Source organism: Schistocerca gregaria, chromosome 7, assembly GCF_023897955.1.
Source record: "Schistocerca gregaria isolate iqSchGreg1 chromosome 7, iqSchGreg1.2, whole genome shotgun sequence".
Taxonomy (NCBI): Eukaryota; Metazoa; Arthropoda; class Insecta; order Orthoptera; family Acrididae; genus Schistocerca; species Schistocerca gregaria.
This window is the reverse complement of record NC_064926.1, coordinates 162,568,032-162,584,077: the sequence shown is the minus strand read 5'-3', so window position 1 is coordinate 162,584,077 and position 16,046 is coordinate 162,568,032. Positions and strand designations below refer to the sequence as shown.

General features: G+C 46.6%; 1 protein-coding gene across 1 annotated transcript in view; it reads right to left on the bottom strand.

Moving 5' to 3' along the window:
* Window positions 1-16,046, bottom strand: part of LOC126281994 (chondroitin sulfate synthase 1) — a 311,284-nt gene that overhangs the window by 285,632 nt on the left and 9,606 nt on the right. The window contains exon 2 of the mRNA XM_049981379.1: window positions 2,891-3,230. Within this exon, the coding sequence (XP_049837336.1) occupies window positions 2,891-3,230 (340 nt within the window). The remainder of the gene's footprint in view (window positions 1-2,890; window positions 3,231-16,046) is intronic.

Here is a 16,046-nt window from a genome sequence, read left to right as displayed (position 1 = left end):
GTGGATTACTAAGATGGATGCTTACGCTTTTATGTACATACTTACTATCGTTAATTTCCCCGTACACTTTACCTCAGTTTCAGTCTGATGATGAAATTTTGAAACGCGTGACGATTAATAAAGAACTGTGGGATCGAGAAAGTTGTGCAAAATCTGAACGGTCTCCTGGCTCTACCATGGATGTATTTCTCCATCCAGTAATGAGACTACAGGGATTGCCATTTTCTTCTCCAGTTCGCAGTTGTGAACCCGAATATCATCGCCTGTGACGATGTTCGGCAAAAAATAATCACGATCAGCCTTGTAACGCGTAAGCAAATTCCTCACATACGGTCCTTCGTTGCTCTATAATCTTATGGTCTTCTGCTAAGCCGCGAGGCAAACGGGGAGCACCTACCTTTGAGTTCATCAACTGGTGGACGAGGGTGACAGTACTAACAACAGAGACCTGCAGTTGAGCAGCGAGGTGCTTCTGATCCGTCGATCACCTCGAATGAGTCTGTCCACACGTTCCAACATTGCTGCGAGGTGTTTCATTGTTACCCATGGATCACTTCGAATGAGAGTGTCAAATCAATCACCACTCAGCCGCATAAATTTCCAAATTGTTATTTTATTGGACTACCTGTTTCGGCGATACATTACAGTGTCATCAGGCCCCCTGGTGGACATGTAAGAAGATTCCAACCTCGGTTCAGATCAAAATAGGGGCCAGCATTCAAAGATTGGTATCAGTAGATTTTTGAGAGAGCGATCACTTCAAACATCACCTGCCGAAATGATTGCTGTCTCAGAAATCTACAGATACCAATCTCTGAGTAATGACCTCTATTGACAGGAACTGAGGTTGGAATCTTCCTACATATAGATTGGGGGGCATGAAGATGGCGTAATATATCGCCAAATTTGGTAGCCCCATAAAATAACAATTTGGAGATTTAGACGGGTAAAAGATGTTTGAGTGGACATTCTGCACTGAACACCCGAGGTCCTGCAACCATCTCTGAAAAGATGGACATAGAAAGAGTAGAATGAGAGTGTCCGCACGTTCCAACATTGCAGGAGTCAGAGCTGTGTGTTGTCGGCCGGAACGTGGGAGATTGGACAGGTGTGCGCGATGATGACAGACTCGTCGCCCAAGGACTCACCGAGCATGTGTCCACTGCCAGGTGTACGTAGACATTTTGCAAGTGCTTATCAATATCAGCGATGTTATGGTTTTACGCCAAACGAAACTCAATGACAGCTTTCTGTCTGGAACGTGCCTCCGTTACAGACGCCATTTTGAAGGCTACATCTAGCGCCGCAACCTGTTAGAACTTCATGAAACTGGAACAGCTGAAGCGGGAATATTCCACGAAGCCCAGCAACAAATTGAGCATTTTTTTTTCACCCGAAGCTGGCGGAAAAAAGAGTATGTTGTATTACTTATGGAACGCCTCTTCTACACTACTGGCCATTGAAACTGTTACACCACGAGGATGACGTGCTACAGAAGCGAAATTTAACCGACAGGAAAAAGATGCTGTGACATGCAAATGATCAGCTTTTCATAGAATTCACACAAGGTTGGCACCGGTGGCGACACCTACAATGTGCTGACATGAGGAAAGTTTCCAACCGATTTATCATACACAAACAGCAGTTGACCGGCGTTGCCTGGTGAAACGTCGTTGTGATGCCTCGTGTAAGGAGGAGAAATGCGTACCATCACGTTTCTGACTTTGATAAAGCTCGGATTGTAGAATATTGCGATTGCAGTTTATCGTATGGCGACATTGCTGCTCGCGTTGGTCGAGATCCAATGACTGTTAGCAGAATATGGAATCGGTGGGTTCAGGAGGGCAATACGAGACGCCTTGCTGGATCCCAACGGCCTCGTATCACTAGCAGTCGAGATGACAGGCATCTTATCCGCATGGCTGTAACGGATCGTGCAGCCACGTCTCGATCTCTGAGTCAACAGATGGAGACGTTTGCAAGACAACAACCATCCGCACGAACAGTTGGACGACGTGTGGAGCAGCATGGACTATCAGCTCGGAGACCATGGCTGCGGTTACCCTTGATGCTGAATCACAGACAGGAACGTCTGCGATGGTGTACTCAACGACGAACCTGGGTGCACGAAACGCAAAACGTCATTTTTTCGAACGAATCCAGGTTCTGTTTACAGCATCATGATGGTCGCATCCGTGTTTGGCGACATCGCGGTGAACGCATATTCGAAACGTGTATTTGTCATCGCCATACTGGCGTGTCACTCGGCGTGATGGTATGGGGTGCGATGGTTACACGTCTCAGTCACGCATTAACGGCACTTTGAACAGTGGACGTTACATTTCAGATGTGTTACGATTCGTGGTTCTACCCTTCATTCGATCCCTGCGCAACCCTACATTTCAGCAGGATAATACACGACCGCATGTTGCAGGTCCTCTACGGACCTTTCCAGATACAGTAAATGTTCGACTGCTGCCCTGGCCTGCACATTCTCCAGATCTCTCACCAACTGAAAACGTCTGGTGAATGGTGGCCGAGAAACTGGCTCGTCACAATACGCCAGTCACTACTCTTGATGAACTGTGGTATCGTGTCGGAGCTGCACGGGCAGCTGTACCTATACACGCCATCCAAGCTGTGTTTGACTCAATGCCCAGGCGTATCAAGGCCGTTGTTACGGCCAAAGGTGGTTGTTCCGGGTAGTGATTTCTTAGGATCTATGAACCCAATTTGCATGAAAATGTAATCACTTGTCAGTTCTAGTATAATATATTTGTCCAATGAATACCAGTTTATCATCTGCATTTCTTCTTGGTGTAGCAATTTTAATGGCCTGTATACAGACGTGAGGATGCGCGCGACGTACAAAGTGGGGGTGAGCGCTCACCTGCCTGCTGTCGACGGATCGCAGCAGCTTCTCGAGGCGGTCGGCGCGGACGTAGACGTCGTCGTCGGCGCGCAGGAACCACTCGAAGCGGTCGCCGAAGTGCCGCCACATGTAGTGCAGCATGAGGAAGGACTTCTTCTGCGGCGGGTACGAGTCGTCGACGCCGCGCAGGCGCACCAGCGGCAGGTCGGGCCGGTCGGGCGGGCGGCGCGACGCCCACGACGAGAAGAAGGCGACGCGGCCCGGCAGCTGGCGGCCCCACGTGTCCAGCACGGCGACGGCGCGCGTGTCCACGTACTTCTGCGCCGTCATCACGCCCGCCAGCAGCAGCGTCCGCGGGCTGCCGCCACACAGAACAGCGCGTCAGCGGCTACGCGGTCCAGGTTTCACATTGGGGTCGAGTAAAACTGAAGTGATATCAGGTGTTCCCCAGGGAAGCGTCCTGGGACCTCTACTGTTCCTGATCTATATAAATGACCTGGGTGACAATCTGAGCAGTTCTCTTAGACTGTTCGCAGATGATGCTGTAATTTACCGTCTAGTAAGGTCATCCGAAGACCAGTATCAGTTGCAAAGCGATTTAGAAAAGATTGCTGTATGGTGTGTCAGGTGGCAGTTGACGCTAAATAACGAAAAGTGTGAGATGATCCACATGAGTTCCAAAAGAAATCCGTTGGAATTCGATTACTCGATAAATAGTACAATTCTCAAGGCTGTCAATTCAACTAAGTACCTGGGTGTTAAAATTACGAACAACTTCAGTTGGAAGGACCACATAGATAACATTGTCGGGAAGGCGAGCCAAAGGTTGCGTTTCATTGGCAGGACACTTAGAAGATGCAACAAGTCCACTAAAGAGACAGCTTACACTACACTCGTTCGTCCTCTGTTAGAATATTGCTGCGCAGTGTGGGATCCTTACCAGGTGAGATTGACGGAGGACATCGAAAGGGTGCAAAAAAGGGCAGCTCGTTTTGTATTATCGCGTTATAGGGTAGAGAGTGTGGCAGATATGATACACGAGTTGGGATGGAAGTCATTAAAGCATAGACGTTTTTCGTCGCGGCGAGACCTTTTTACGAAATTTCAGTCACCAACTTTCTCTTCCGAATGCGAAAATATTTTGTTGAGCCCAACCTACATAGGTAGGAATGATCAGCAGAATAAAATAAGAGAAATCAGAGCTCGAACAGAAAGGTTTAGGTGTTCGTTTTTCCCGCTCGCTGTTCGGGAGTGGAATACTAGAGAGATGGTATGATTGTGGTTCGATGAACCCTCTGCCAAGCACTTAAATGTCAATTGCAGAGTAGTCATGTAGATGTAGATGTAGATGTCTAGAAGCTTTCGGGTGAAATTTTATTTATGTAATCGTTTGTCTAGGGCCCCCCGTCGGGTAGGCCGTTCGCCAGGTGCCGGTCTTTCAATGTGACGCCACTTCGGCGACCTGCATTCTATGAGGATGATAGGATGATGATGAAGACAGCACAACACACAGTCCCTGGGCGGGGAAAATTCCCCGACCCAGCCGGCAACCGTACCCGGGCCCAGAGGATTGACAATCCGTCACGCTGACCATTCTACATCTACATCTACATACATACTCCGCTATCCACCATACGGTGCGTGGCGGAGGGTACCTCGTACCACAACAAGCATCTTCTCTCCCTGTTCCACTCCCAAACAGAACGAGGGAAAAATGACTGCCTATATGCCTCTGTATGAGCCCTAATCTCTGTTATCTTATCTTTGTGGTCTTTCCCAGAAATGTAAGTTGGCGGCAGTAAAATTGTACTGCAGTCAGCCTCAAATGCTGGTTCTCTAAATTTCCTCACATGGGAAGCTCCCCATCGCACCCCCCTCAGATTTAGTTATAAGTTGGGACAGTGGAAAGGCCTTGAAAAACTAAACACAGATCACTCGGGAAAACAGGAAGAAGTTGTGTGGAACTATGAAAAAATAAGCAAAATATACAAACTGAGTAGTCCATGTGCAAGATAGGCAACATCAAGGATATTTTGAGCTCAGGAGCGCCGTGGTCACGTGGTTAGCGTGAGCAGCTGTGGAATGAGAGGTTTTGGTTCAAGTCTTCCCTTGGGTGAAAAGTTTACTTTCTTTATTTTCGCAAGGTTATGATTTGTCCGTTCCATCATTGACGTCTCTGTTCACTGTAATAAGTTTAGTGTTTGTGTTTTGCGACCGCACCGCAAAACCGTGCGATTAGTAGACGAAAGGACATGCCTCTCCAATGGGAACCGAAAACATTTGATCGCAAGGTCATAGGTCAACCGATTCCCCCACAGGGAAGCACGTCTAATATATTGTATACGACACTGGTGACGGCATGTGCGTCACATGACAGGAATATGTTGTCGACCCACCTAACTTGTACACTTGGCGAATGGGTAAACAGATTCTTCTACCTTGCCCGATTGAGGTTTTCTTGTCGATGTGATAATCTCTCCCAAAAAAGTGATGAAAACATAAGCGTTTGTCACATAAACTGAAAATAAAAAGTTAAACTTTTCACCTGAGGGAAGGCTTGAACCAAGGACCGCTTGTTCCGCAGCTGCTCACGCTAACCACAGGAAAACAGCACTCCTGGCCTTGCTCTTTCCTTGTTGTTGCCTATCTTGCGCATGGACTGCTCAGTTTGTATATTTTGCTTATTTTTTCATAGTTCCACACAACTTCTTCCTGTTTCCTCTATTTATCTGTGTTCAGTTTTTCAAGGCCTATCCACTGTGCCAACTTATAACTAAATCTGAGAGGGGTGCGATGGGGAGGTTCCCTTGTCAGTAGCGATTCACAAAGAGAATGCCTCCTTTCCTCTAGAGACTCCCACCCGAGTTCCTGAATATTTCCGTACACTCGCGTGATGATCAAACCTACCAGTAACATACCTAGCAGCCCGCCTCTGAATTGCTTCTATGTCCTCCCTCAATCCGACCTGATAGGAACCCCAAACGCTCGAGCAGTACTCAAGTATAGGTCGTATTAGTGTTTTATAAGCGGCCTCCTTTACAGATGAACCACATCTTCCCAAAATTCTACCAATGAACCGGAGACGACTATCCGCCTTCCCCACAACTGCCATTACATGCTTGTTCCACCTCATACCTCTCTGCAATGTTACGTCCAAATATTTAATCGACGTGAATGTGTCAAGCGCTACACTACTAATGGAGTATTCAAACATTACAGGATTCTTTTTCCTATTCATCTGCATTAACTTACATTTGTCTATATTTAGAGATAGCTGCCATTCTTCACACCAATCACAAATCCTTTCCAAGTCATCTTGTATCCTCCTACAGTCACTCAACGACGACACCTTCCCGTACACCACAGCATTATCAACAAACAGCCGCACATTGCTATCCACCCTATCCAAAAGATCATTTATGTAGATAGAAAACAACAGCGGACCTACCACACTTCCCCGGGGCATTCCAGATGCCTCACCTCCGATGAACACTCACCATCGAGGACAACGTACTGGGTTCTATTACTTAAGAAGTCCATTCAGCTACCAGGGGCGGACAATGGATCAGATTGAAGCAGTGTGAACTGAAGAAGTGTGTCCACAGCCGATTATATTGAGATACGGAGCCAGTGCTCGGAAATGCATATTTACTTCGTTATGGGCAAACACAGCGTGTACCGAATAACGACAACGTAGCTCGTAGTAACTGTTCAAAGTGACAACCACCAGTCTCAAAGCATGCATGGCAAAGACACATGAAGTTCTGCTGCGCTCTCTCAAATATCCTTGGTGTCCGTTGCACCAGGGGACAGGCAGTTTGGACCATAGCAAGCAGGTCTTCGTCAGTTTCCACGAGGGTTTCACACATCATCACCTAGACGCAACCCCAGAAAGTCCATAGGTGTGAGATCCGGCAATCGCGCTGACAATGGGGCAGGACCTCGTTTCCAATCCAATGATGAGGGTACATGTAGTATGGATGTTCGCGGACATCAACATCGTAGTGGGCTGGTGCACCGTCGTGTTGAAATTATATCTCTTCACGGATACGTTGTTGTTACGCAGTGTACGCTGTGTAAGTCCATATAACAATTAATATGTATTTCCCACCATTGGTTTCCTATCTCAGTATAATCGATTGTGGATCCACCACCACTTGAATCAGTTTGACCCAAAAGGTTTGAGACACACTGGGCTGGAAAGTAAAGGAAATCAGTAACCGGGTCGAAGCCATACGTCCAGACCATCAGCGACCCTAACGGCACTGAAACATAAGAGGACAGAGAGAAGGCCGGAATGTTAATTTGTTTCTCCAAAACGCAACGCGATTCCTCCTTTTACGGAGTTGTTCCTCCCTGCAAATTTCAAAAAATCTTTTTTCGTTTGTTTTTGTCTTGAAATGTTCTCTGGGGTATCTACTTTACACTGCAGTGACAATAGTCGTGGGATACCTACCAATATCGTATCGACCCTCCTTTTTCCTGAGCAGTATGGCAACTCGACTTGGGCATGGACTCAACAAGCTGTTAGACGGCCCCTGCAGAATACTGAGCCATGTTGCCTGTCTAGCCGTCCATAACTGCGAAAGTGTTGCCGGTGCAGTATTTTGTGCACGAGCTGACTTCTCAGTTATGTCTCACAAATTTCCGATGGGATTGGTGTCGGGCGATCTGCATTGTCAAATCATTCGCTCTAATTGTCCAGAATGAGCTTCAAACAAATCACAAACAACTCTGGCCTGGAAACATTCTGCATTGTAATGCAGGCCGTTAATGGCCGCTAATAGTCTGAAAGCAGCCAAACATAACCAGTTCCAGCTAATGACCGGTTTAGTTCGACCGGAGGGCAGGATCTATTACATGCAAACGCGATCCACTCCATTATGGAGCCACCACCAGCTTGCACAGTGTCTTGTTGACAACTTGGGTCCATCGCTTCATGGGGTCTGCCCACACTCAAACCCTACCACAAGCTATTACCAATTACAATCGGGACTCCTTGGGCCAGGCCATAGTTCTCCAGTCGTCTAGTGTCCAACAGATATGGTCACGAGCTCAAGACAGGCGCTGCAAGCGATGTCGTGCTGTTAGCAAAGGCTATCGTCTGATGTCGTAGCCATTAACGCCATATTTCGACGCACTGTCCTAACACATACGTTCGTCGTAGGTCCCACATTGATTCGTGCGGTTATTTCACGCAGTGTTGCTGGTCTGTTAGCACTGACAACTCTACGCAAACGCCGCTGATATAGAAAGAGATTTTCACTCTGCAGCGGAGTGTGCGCTGATATGAAACTTCCTGGCAGATTAAAACTGTGTGCGGACCGAGACTCGAACTCGGGACCTTTTGCCTTTCGCGGGCAAGTGCTCTACCAACTGAGTTACCCAAGCACGACTCACGCCCCGCCTTCACAGCTTCACTTCTGCCAGTATCTCGTCTTCTACCTTCCAAACTTCACAGAAGCTCTCCTGCGAAACCTGCAGAACTAGCACTCCTGAAAGGCTGTGACTAAGCCATGTCTCCTCAATATGCTTTCTTTCAGGAGTACTGGTTCTGCAGGGTTCGCAGGAGAGCTTCTGTAAAGTTTGGACGGTAGGAGGCGAGATACTGTCGAAAGTAAAGCCGTGACGACGGGGCGTGAGTCGTGCTTGGGTAGCTCAGTCGGTAGAGCACTTGCCCGCGAAAGGCAACGGTCCCGAGTTCGAGTCTCGGTCCGGCAACAGTTTTAATCTGCCAGGAAGTATCATGCCGCTGATATAGGTCGTTAAGTGAACACCGTCGGCCAGTGCGTTGTCCGTGGTGAGAGGTAATGCCTGAAATTTGGTATTCTCGGCACGCTCTTGACACTGTGGAGCTCGAAATATAGACTTTCCTAACGATTTTTGAATCTGAATTCCCCATGCGTCTAGCTCCAACTACCATTCCGCGGTCAAAATCTGTTAATTCCCGTAGTGCCGCCATAATCACGTCCGATAACTTTTCACACACGAATCACGCGTGACTACTAACGATTGCTCCGCCAATGCACTGCCCTTTTATATCTACCGCCATCTATGTAAGTACATACTGCTATCCATGACTTGTCAGTCTACTGTACTGTTCGTCCAATTTTGCCACAAACCCCGTTATCCAGTTACAAGGCGACTTCTGAAAAAATGTCTCGAAAACCATTCAGAGCGAGAAAAATAATAGTCGACATCGCGGCCTGTGTGGCAGTATGCAATTTCAACGACGACCTAACAGGAATTACGAGAATTACAAACGTGCCCGAATTTGAGATCAGGCCGGCCCGCCTATCCAGCGGGCAGAGTAGCATATGAGACAAGGTACCAAAGAAACCCGCAGGACCACTATGGACACGGAGAAGATGGAAGAGGAGTTCCTCCTTTTGGATATTGAAGGATTCGTGTATGATCCAGGGATCACCGACTAGAAGTATGTTCAACTCAACTAAGAAAATGTAACCCAGAACTTTAAAGGTGTTTTCACTGAAATCGTATTATTTGTCAGATTGGCGGGAAACACAATTTAAGACCGGTAAATACAATTTTTATCGGAATTTGGTGCAATGTGTCCTTCCCGACAGAAAGCGCTCCTAATTACAACCACTATCAGTTTTTATCAATTATTCACTGACGATGATGTTTGGTTTGTGGGGCGCTCAACAGCGCGGCCCGTACAAGGTCCCAATCTTTACACAGTCCAGTGTAGCCACTTTCCGAATGATGATGAAGTGATGAGAACAACACAAACACGCAATCCCCGGGCAGAGAAAATACCCAACCCGGCCGGGAATCGAACCCGGGACCCCGTAATCCAGAGAAAGCGACGCTAGTCACTATACTACGAGCTGATGAAAAACTTTCTTCACTGATGAAGAAATTTGACAGCTCCACAATTCTCATATGTAACATGGCAAATATAGGCGAAAGGTCGTAAATAAAGTAAAGGAAGGAAGCTTACAGTTTAATGTCCCACTGCGGACGGCGTTATTCGAGAAGAAGCACAACCTCGGATTGGGTCAGAAAAGTGCCCTTTTCAAAGAAATCGTTCTGGTATTAGCGTTTAAGTGAGATATGGGAACTTAAAACATAAATCTGCATGGTGGGACACGGATCTGAACTGCCTGAATGTGGGTCAAGTTCTTATCTCTGAGCCATCTCGCCCAGTGGCAGAAATCTAACCATGAACCAAACTCTAAACAGGAATCAGGGTGGATTACGCATAGATGTTGTTTCTCTCGCATTTGAAAGTAGCAACCTGCATTGTCAGGCGTTCTTCTAGAGCCGACTGCAGTACCATGTCTTTGGATCCTTCAAAGCTCCTTTCTATGGTCGTGATTCAGCACTGATGGACCAGATATTACGACCACCTGCGTAACAGCGTGTTGGTCCACCTTTGGAATGCAACACAGCAGTGTATCTGTAAGGCACGGGTTTGGCACGTTCTAAGTATATTTCCGAAGTTATGTGACGCCAGATGCCTACACACAGGAGTTGCAGTCACCGAAAATTATAGGCCGATAGTTTGTGGCAGTGGAGTTTGCGCCCAATAGCTTGCCAGATTTATTATATTGTGTTCAGTCAGGCGAATTTCGTGGGCAAGACATCAGTGTCTGTCACGTTCCTCAAACCACTGTGGCAAGATTCTAGCCTTGTGAAGTGGAGAGTTATGCTGCCAGAACATTTCATCGCCAACGGGATGGACATCAAGCATGAAGGGATGCAACTGGTCTGCAATAATGCTCACTTAACCTACAGCTGCCGTGGTGTTTTAGATAACTACCCCAGAGAGAGCTCAATACGTTCCTCTTAACGGAACAAAATCGACCAACGTAATCTCCGGAGTACCACACGGAAGTGTCATAGGATCGTTACTGTTTACAACGTATGTAACTGATCTAGTACAAAATGCTGTAAACTTTTTAAGACTGTTAGCAGGGGATGCGGTTGTCTATAAGAAGTTATCAATGCCAGAAAACAGTAAAAATTTGTAGAATGACCTACAGAGGAATGGCACAGCTTCTGGCAGTTGACCTTGTACGTATATAAATGTAACATATTGAGCATACTTTAAAAAGATATCCACTAGTGTAAAACTTCACTACTGACGAAAAATTGCTGAAAACAATATTTACCATGAAATATCTGTGAGTAATTATCCTTGAAATGATCGTATAAAATAACTAGGAGGATAAGCGGATGCTTGGAAGAACAGGAAGAATATTACGGAAATGTAGGCGCTTGTTCGACCGATTCTTGAGTAGTGTTCATCAGTCTGGGACCCTTAAACAGGTAGGATTGACAGAAGAGATGGAGAAGATCCAACGAAGAGCGGCACATTCCATCATGGGATCACTCGGTTGGCGCGAGTGTTACAGATGTGCTCAATAAATTCCAATGACAGACGCTACAAGAGAGGCGTTGTGTATCACAGAGACGTTTACTATTGAAATTTAAAGACAGTACTTTCTGAGAAGAGTCAGACAACATATTACTTCCTCCCAAATATCTCATGAAATGACTACGATGAGAAAATTTGAGAAATGAGAGCTGATACTGAGGGTTATCGCAAATCATTCCTCCCACGTGCCCCCTGTGGGTGAAATAGGGAAGGGGCATTAGTCAGTGGTACCAGAAGTACGCTTCGCCACAAACCATCAGATGGGCGGCGGAGTAGTTGATGTAGATATGGATGCAGGTCCCAAGGAAGCCAAAGTGGATATCCCCCATGAAGTGCACGGTGAATTCTTCAGGCAGTCGCTCACTAAGTTGGCGGCTTATCTGGAAACGACCATCAACCGTGTGTGACAAGTAACATAATTCACCGAAAATGTGACTCGTTTTCATTGATCCACGGTCCACCCATGATTATTGTGCGCCCACTAGAATCGTAACTCAGGACATCGATGTTAACACCTCTGCTGTGGAGCACCACATTCAACAATGTGTGCTGATCAATATGCTCCGAAACACCTGTGCCTGCACCAAGTTTGTACTCTGTCGTTTGATCTGCCAAAGTTCACCTCCTCCCCTGTTTAACACAGCGCCAAAGCATCCAAGCCGCGGGGGATAGCCACGCGGTCCGAGGCGCCTTGCTAATGTTCACGCGGCTCCCGCCGTCGGAGGTTCGAGTCCTCCCGCGGGCATGAAGGCTTTTACGACCGGATGTTTCAGCTGCCGAGAATTCTTCCGGGTTGTATGGTCGTGGTGCATGGAACTCTTCTATCCCTGACGTGAGTCGGCAAGACTCACCACAACTAGAAGCACCTCCAAAGATGTCCAACGTAGCTTTGGACGAAACATCAGATGTAGAAGAGTTCCATGGACCACGGCCATATAACCCGGTGTGTAAGCCTAGTGACCGTCGGGAGTGAATTTGCGCATCATACAGCCTACTGCGTACAGTTTGAGTCGTAACACGACGCCGTGTGGCTGCACGAAAAGCATTATTCAACCTGGTGGCGTTGCTGTCAAGGTGCCTCCTAGCCATAATCCGTAGTTAGCGGTCATCTATTGCCGTTGGGCGGCCTGAGCGAGGCATGTCATCGACAGTTCCTGTCTCTCTGTATCTCCTCCATGTCCCAACAATATCGCTTTGGTTCACTCCGAGACGCCTGGACACTCCCGTTGTTGAGAGCCCTTCCTGACACAAAGTAACAATGCGGACGCGATCGAACCGCGGTGTTGACCGTCTAGGCATGATTAAACTACAGACAACACGAGTCGTGTACCTCCATCCTGGTGGAATGACTGGAACTGATCGGCTGTCGGACTCCTCCGTCTAGTAGGCCCTGCTCATGCATGGTTGTTTACATCTTTGGGCGGGTTTAGTGACATCTCTGCACAGTCAAAGGGACTGCGCCTGTAATACAATATCCACAGTCAACGTTTATCTTCGAGAATTCTGAGAACTGAGGTAAAACTTCCTGGCAGATTAAAACTGTGTGCCAAACCGAGACTCGAACTCGGGACCTTTGCCTTCCGCAGGTAAGTGCTCTACCAATTGAGCTACCCAAGCACGACTCACGCCCAGTCCTCACAGATTTACTTCCGCAAGTACCTCGTCACCTGCCTTCCAAATTTTACAGAAGCTCTCCTCCTGCGAACCTTGCAGAACTAGTATCCCTGGAAGAAATGATATTGCGGAAACATGGCTTAGCCATAAACAATATGTTATGCAAGGTGGTAGTGAGAAGAAATTGTAGTGTCTGCAGTGGAAATTTTTATAAGGTTTTGTTTTTGTTCGTGTTTATCAAGTGGAAATATGTTCCCTTCCTTATTTTCGCTTCCTGTGACTGTATCTGACAGGATAAAAAGAAGTTTTGTTTCCTATTATGTACAGTATTCAGACCAAAATAAAATGCAACATTTATTTTATAACTATTGTCTTTGCTGACCTCACTAAAGAAATACGTAGCGGGTCTGTTGTCGATTCTTCAGTACAAGTTTTTGTAAGCTAAGCAGGTTTCCGCGGGATAATTAGCGCCTGTTCTGCATAGTCCGCCAGTTCGAGTTATTAAACATTGCTGTGACGGCCTGTTGAATGTCAAACAACTCTCTCTATCCGTTTGTACTGCACCTCTTTGTATGTATTCAGTATACCTTGTTAGACCTACACTACTGGCCATTGAAGTAGTTACACCACGAAGATGACGTGCTACAGACGCGAAATTTAACCGACTGTGATTTGCAAATGATTAGCTTTTCAGAGCATTCACACAAGGTTCGCGCCGATGGCAACACCTACAATGTGCTGATATGAGGAAAGTTTCCAACCGATTTCTCATACACAAACAGTAGTTGACCGGCGTTTCCTGGTGAAACGTTGTTGTGATGCCTTGTGTAAGGAGGAGATATGTGTACCATCATGTTACCGACTTTGATAAAGGTCGGATTATAGCCTATCGCAACACTGCTGCTCGCGTTGGTCGAGATCCTATAACCGTTAGCAGAATATGGACTCTGTGGGTTCAGGAGAGTAATACGGAACGCCGTGATGGATCCCAACGGCCTCGTATCACTAGCAGTTGAGATGACAGGCATCTTATCCGCATGACTGTAATGGATCGTGCAGCCACGTCTCGATCTCTGAGTCAACAGGTGGGGACGTTTGCAAGACAACAACCATCTGCACGAACAGTTCGATGACGTTTACAGCAACATGGACTATCAGGTCGGAGACCATGGCTGTGGTGAACCTTGACGCTGCACCACAGACAGGAGCGCCTGCGATGGTGTACTAAACGACGAACCTGGGTGCACGAATGGCACAACGTCATTTTTTTCGGATGAATCCAGGTTCTGTTTACAGCATCATTATGGTCGCATCCGTGTTTGGCGACATCGCGGTGAACGCACATTGGAAGTGTGTATTGGTCATCGCCATACTGGCGTCGCCGGCCGCGGTGGTCTAGCGGTTCTAGGCGCTCAGTCCGGAATCGCGCGACTACTACGGTCGCAGGTTCGAATCCTGTCTCGGGCATGGATGTGTGTGATGTCCTTAGGTTAGTTAGGTTTAAGTAGTTCTAAGTTCTAGGGGACTGATGACTACAGATGTTAAGTCCCATAGTGCTCAGAGCCATTTGAACCATACTGGCGTATCACCCGGCGTGATGGTATGGGGTGCCATTGGTTACACGTCTCTGTCACCTCTTGTTCGCATCGACGGCACTTTGAACAGTGGACGTTACATTTCAGATGTGTTACGACCCGTGGTTCTACCCTTCATTCGATCCCTGCGAAACCCTACATTTCAACAGGATAATGCACGGCCGCATGTTGCAGGTCCTGTACGGGCCTTTCTGGATACAGAAAATGTTCGACTGCTGCTCTGGACAGCACATTCTCCAGATCTCTCACCAACTGAAAACGTCTGGTCAATGGTGACCGATCAACTGGCTCGCCACAATACGCCAGTCACTACTCTTGATGAACTGTGGTATCGTGTTGAATCTGCATGGGCAGCTGTACCTGTACACGCCATCCATAGTTTGACTCAATGCCCAGGCGTATCTAGGGCGTTATTACGGCCAGAGGTGGTTGTTCTGGGTACTGATTTCTCAGGATTTATGCACCCAAATTGAATGAAAATGTAATCACATGTCAGTTCTAGTATAATTTATTTGTCTAATTTATACACCTTTATCATCTGCATTTCTTCTTGGTATAGCAATTTTAATGACCAGTAGTTTATCTCCTAAAAAACCATCTGCGGCCTGCAATCAAATCAAAGCGACGTGGATTGGTGTCAGCTGGTGTCCCTTTGCAACATGACAATGCAAGGTCCCACACTGCCTGTGCAACAGTTACAACAATGACAGACCTGCATTTCTTCCTGGTGTAGCAATTTCAATGGCCAGTAGTATATTTGCCACATGTCCCACACTTTTGAACAGTATTCTAGGACGCATCACACGAGTGTCTTTTCAGCAATTTCCTTTATAGTCTTACCGCATTTTTCTAGTGCCTTACCTGCTTCTCTTAGGAATGAACCTATGTGATAATTCTATTGCTTATCCCATACAGCGATAACTACGAATTTGTGTGAGTCGACTAAATCGAGTTGAGACTCTTTGACATTGAGGTCATACCACACACTGTTTTTGTGTTTTTAGAAGGTCACGCTTTTCATTTTTGAGCTTTTACAGCAATTTTCCGATCTTTACACCGTTGTGAAATCTTATCAAGATCTAGCTGACAATTTTTGCAAAGTTTTTCTTGTTCTTAAAATGCAATATCATAGCGTATCTAATATCTTTGTAAAAGAGATCCACAGATGAATAAGACTGTTACTACTAACATAGGGTCGGGTCGGCTTGTAGACTAGGGAAAAGATAAGGGCTTATTTGCGGCGAGAGGGTCCCCCATGCTTCACTCTCATCCGACTCGATGCAAAGATTAATTATTCTAAACCCGGCCAAACCACATCAAAAGTATTTTCTATGTCGCTCGTATATTCGAAGATAATGTTACGGAATTCCAACAGTCCTTTTTTTCGCTGTGACTGTGAGAAGCACTTCATTTCTTATCTGTCCACCTAATTCTCAACGTCCTTCTGGAGCACAACATGTCAAACGCTTCGAGTCTCTTATTACCTGATTTACCCACAATTCATGATTCAGTTTCATACAAAGCTGTTCCCCAAACGTATATTTTCAGATTTTTTTCTCAA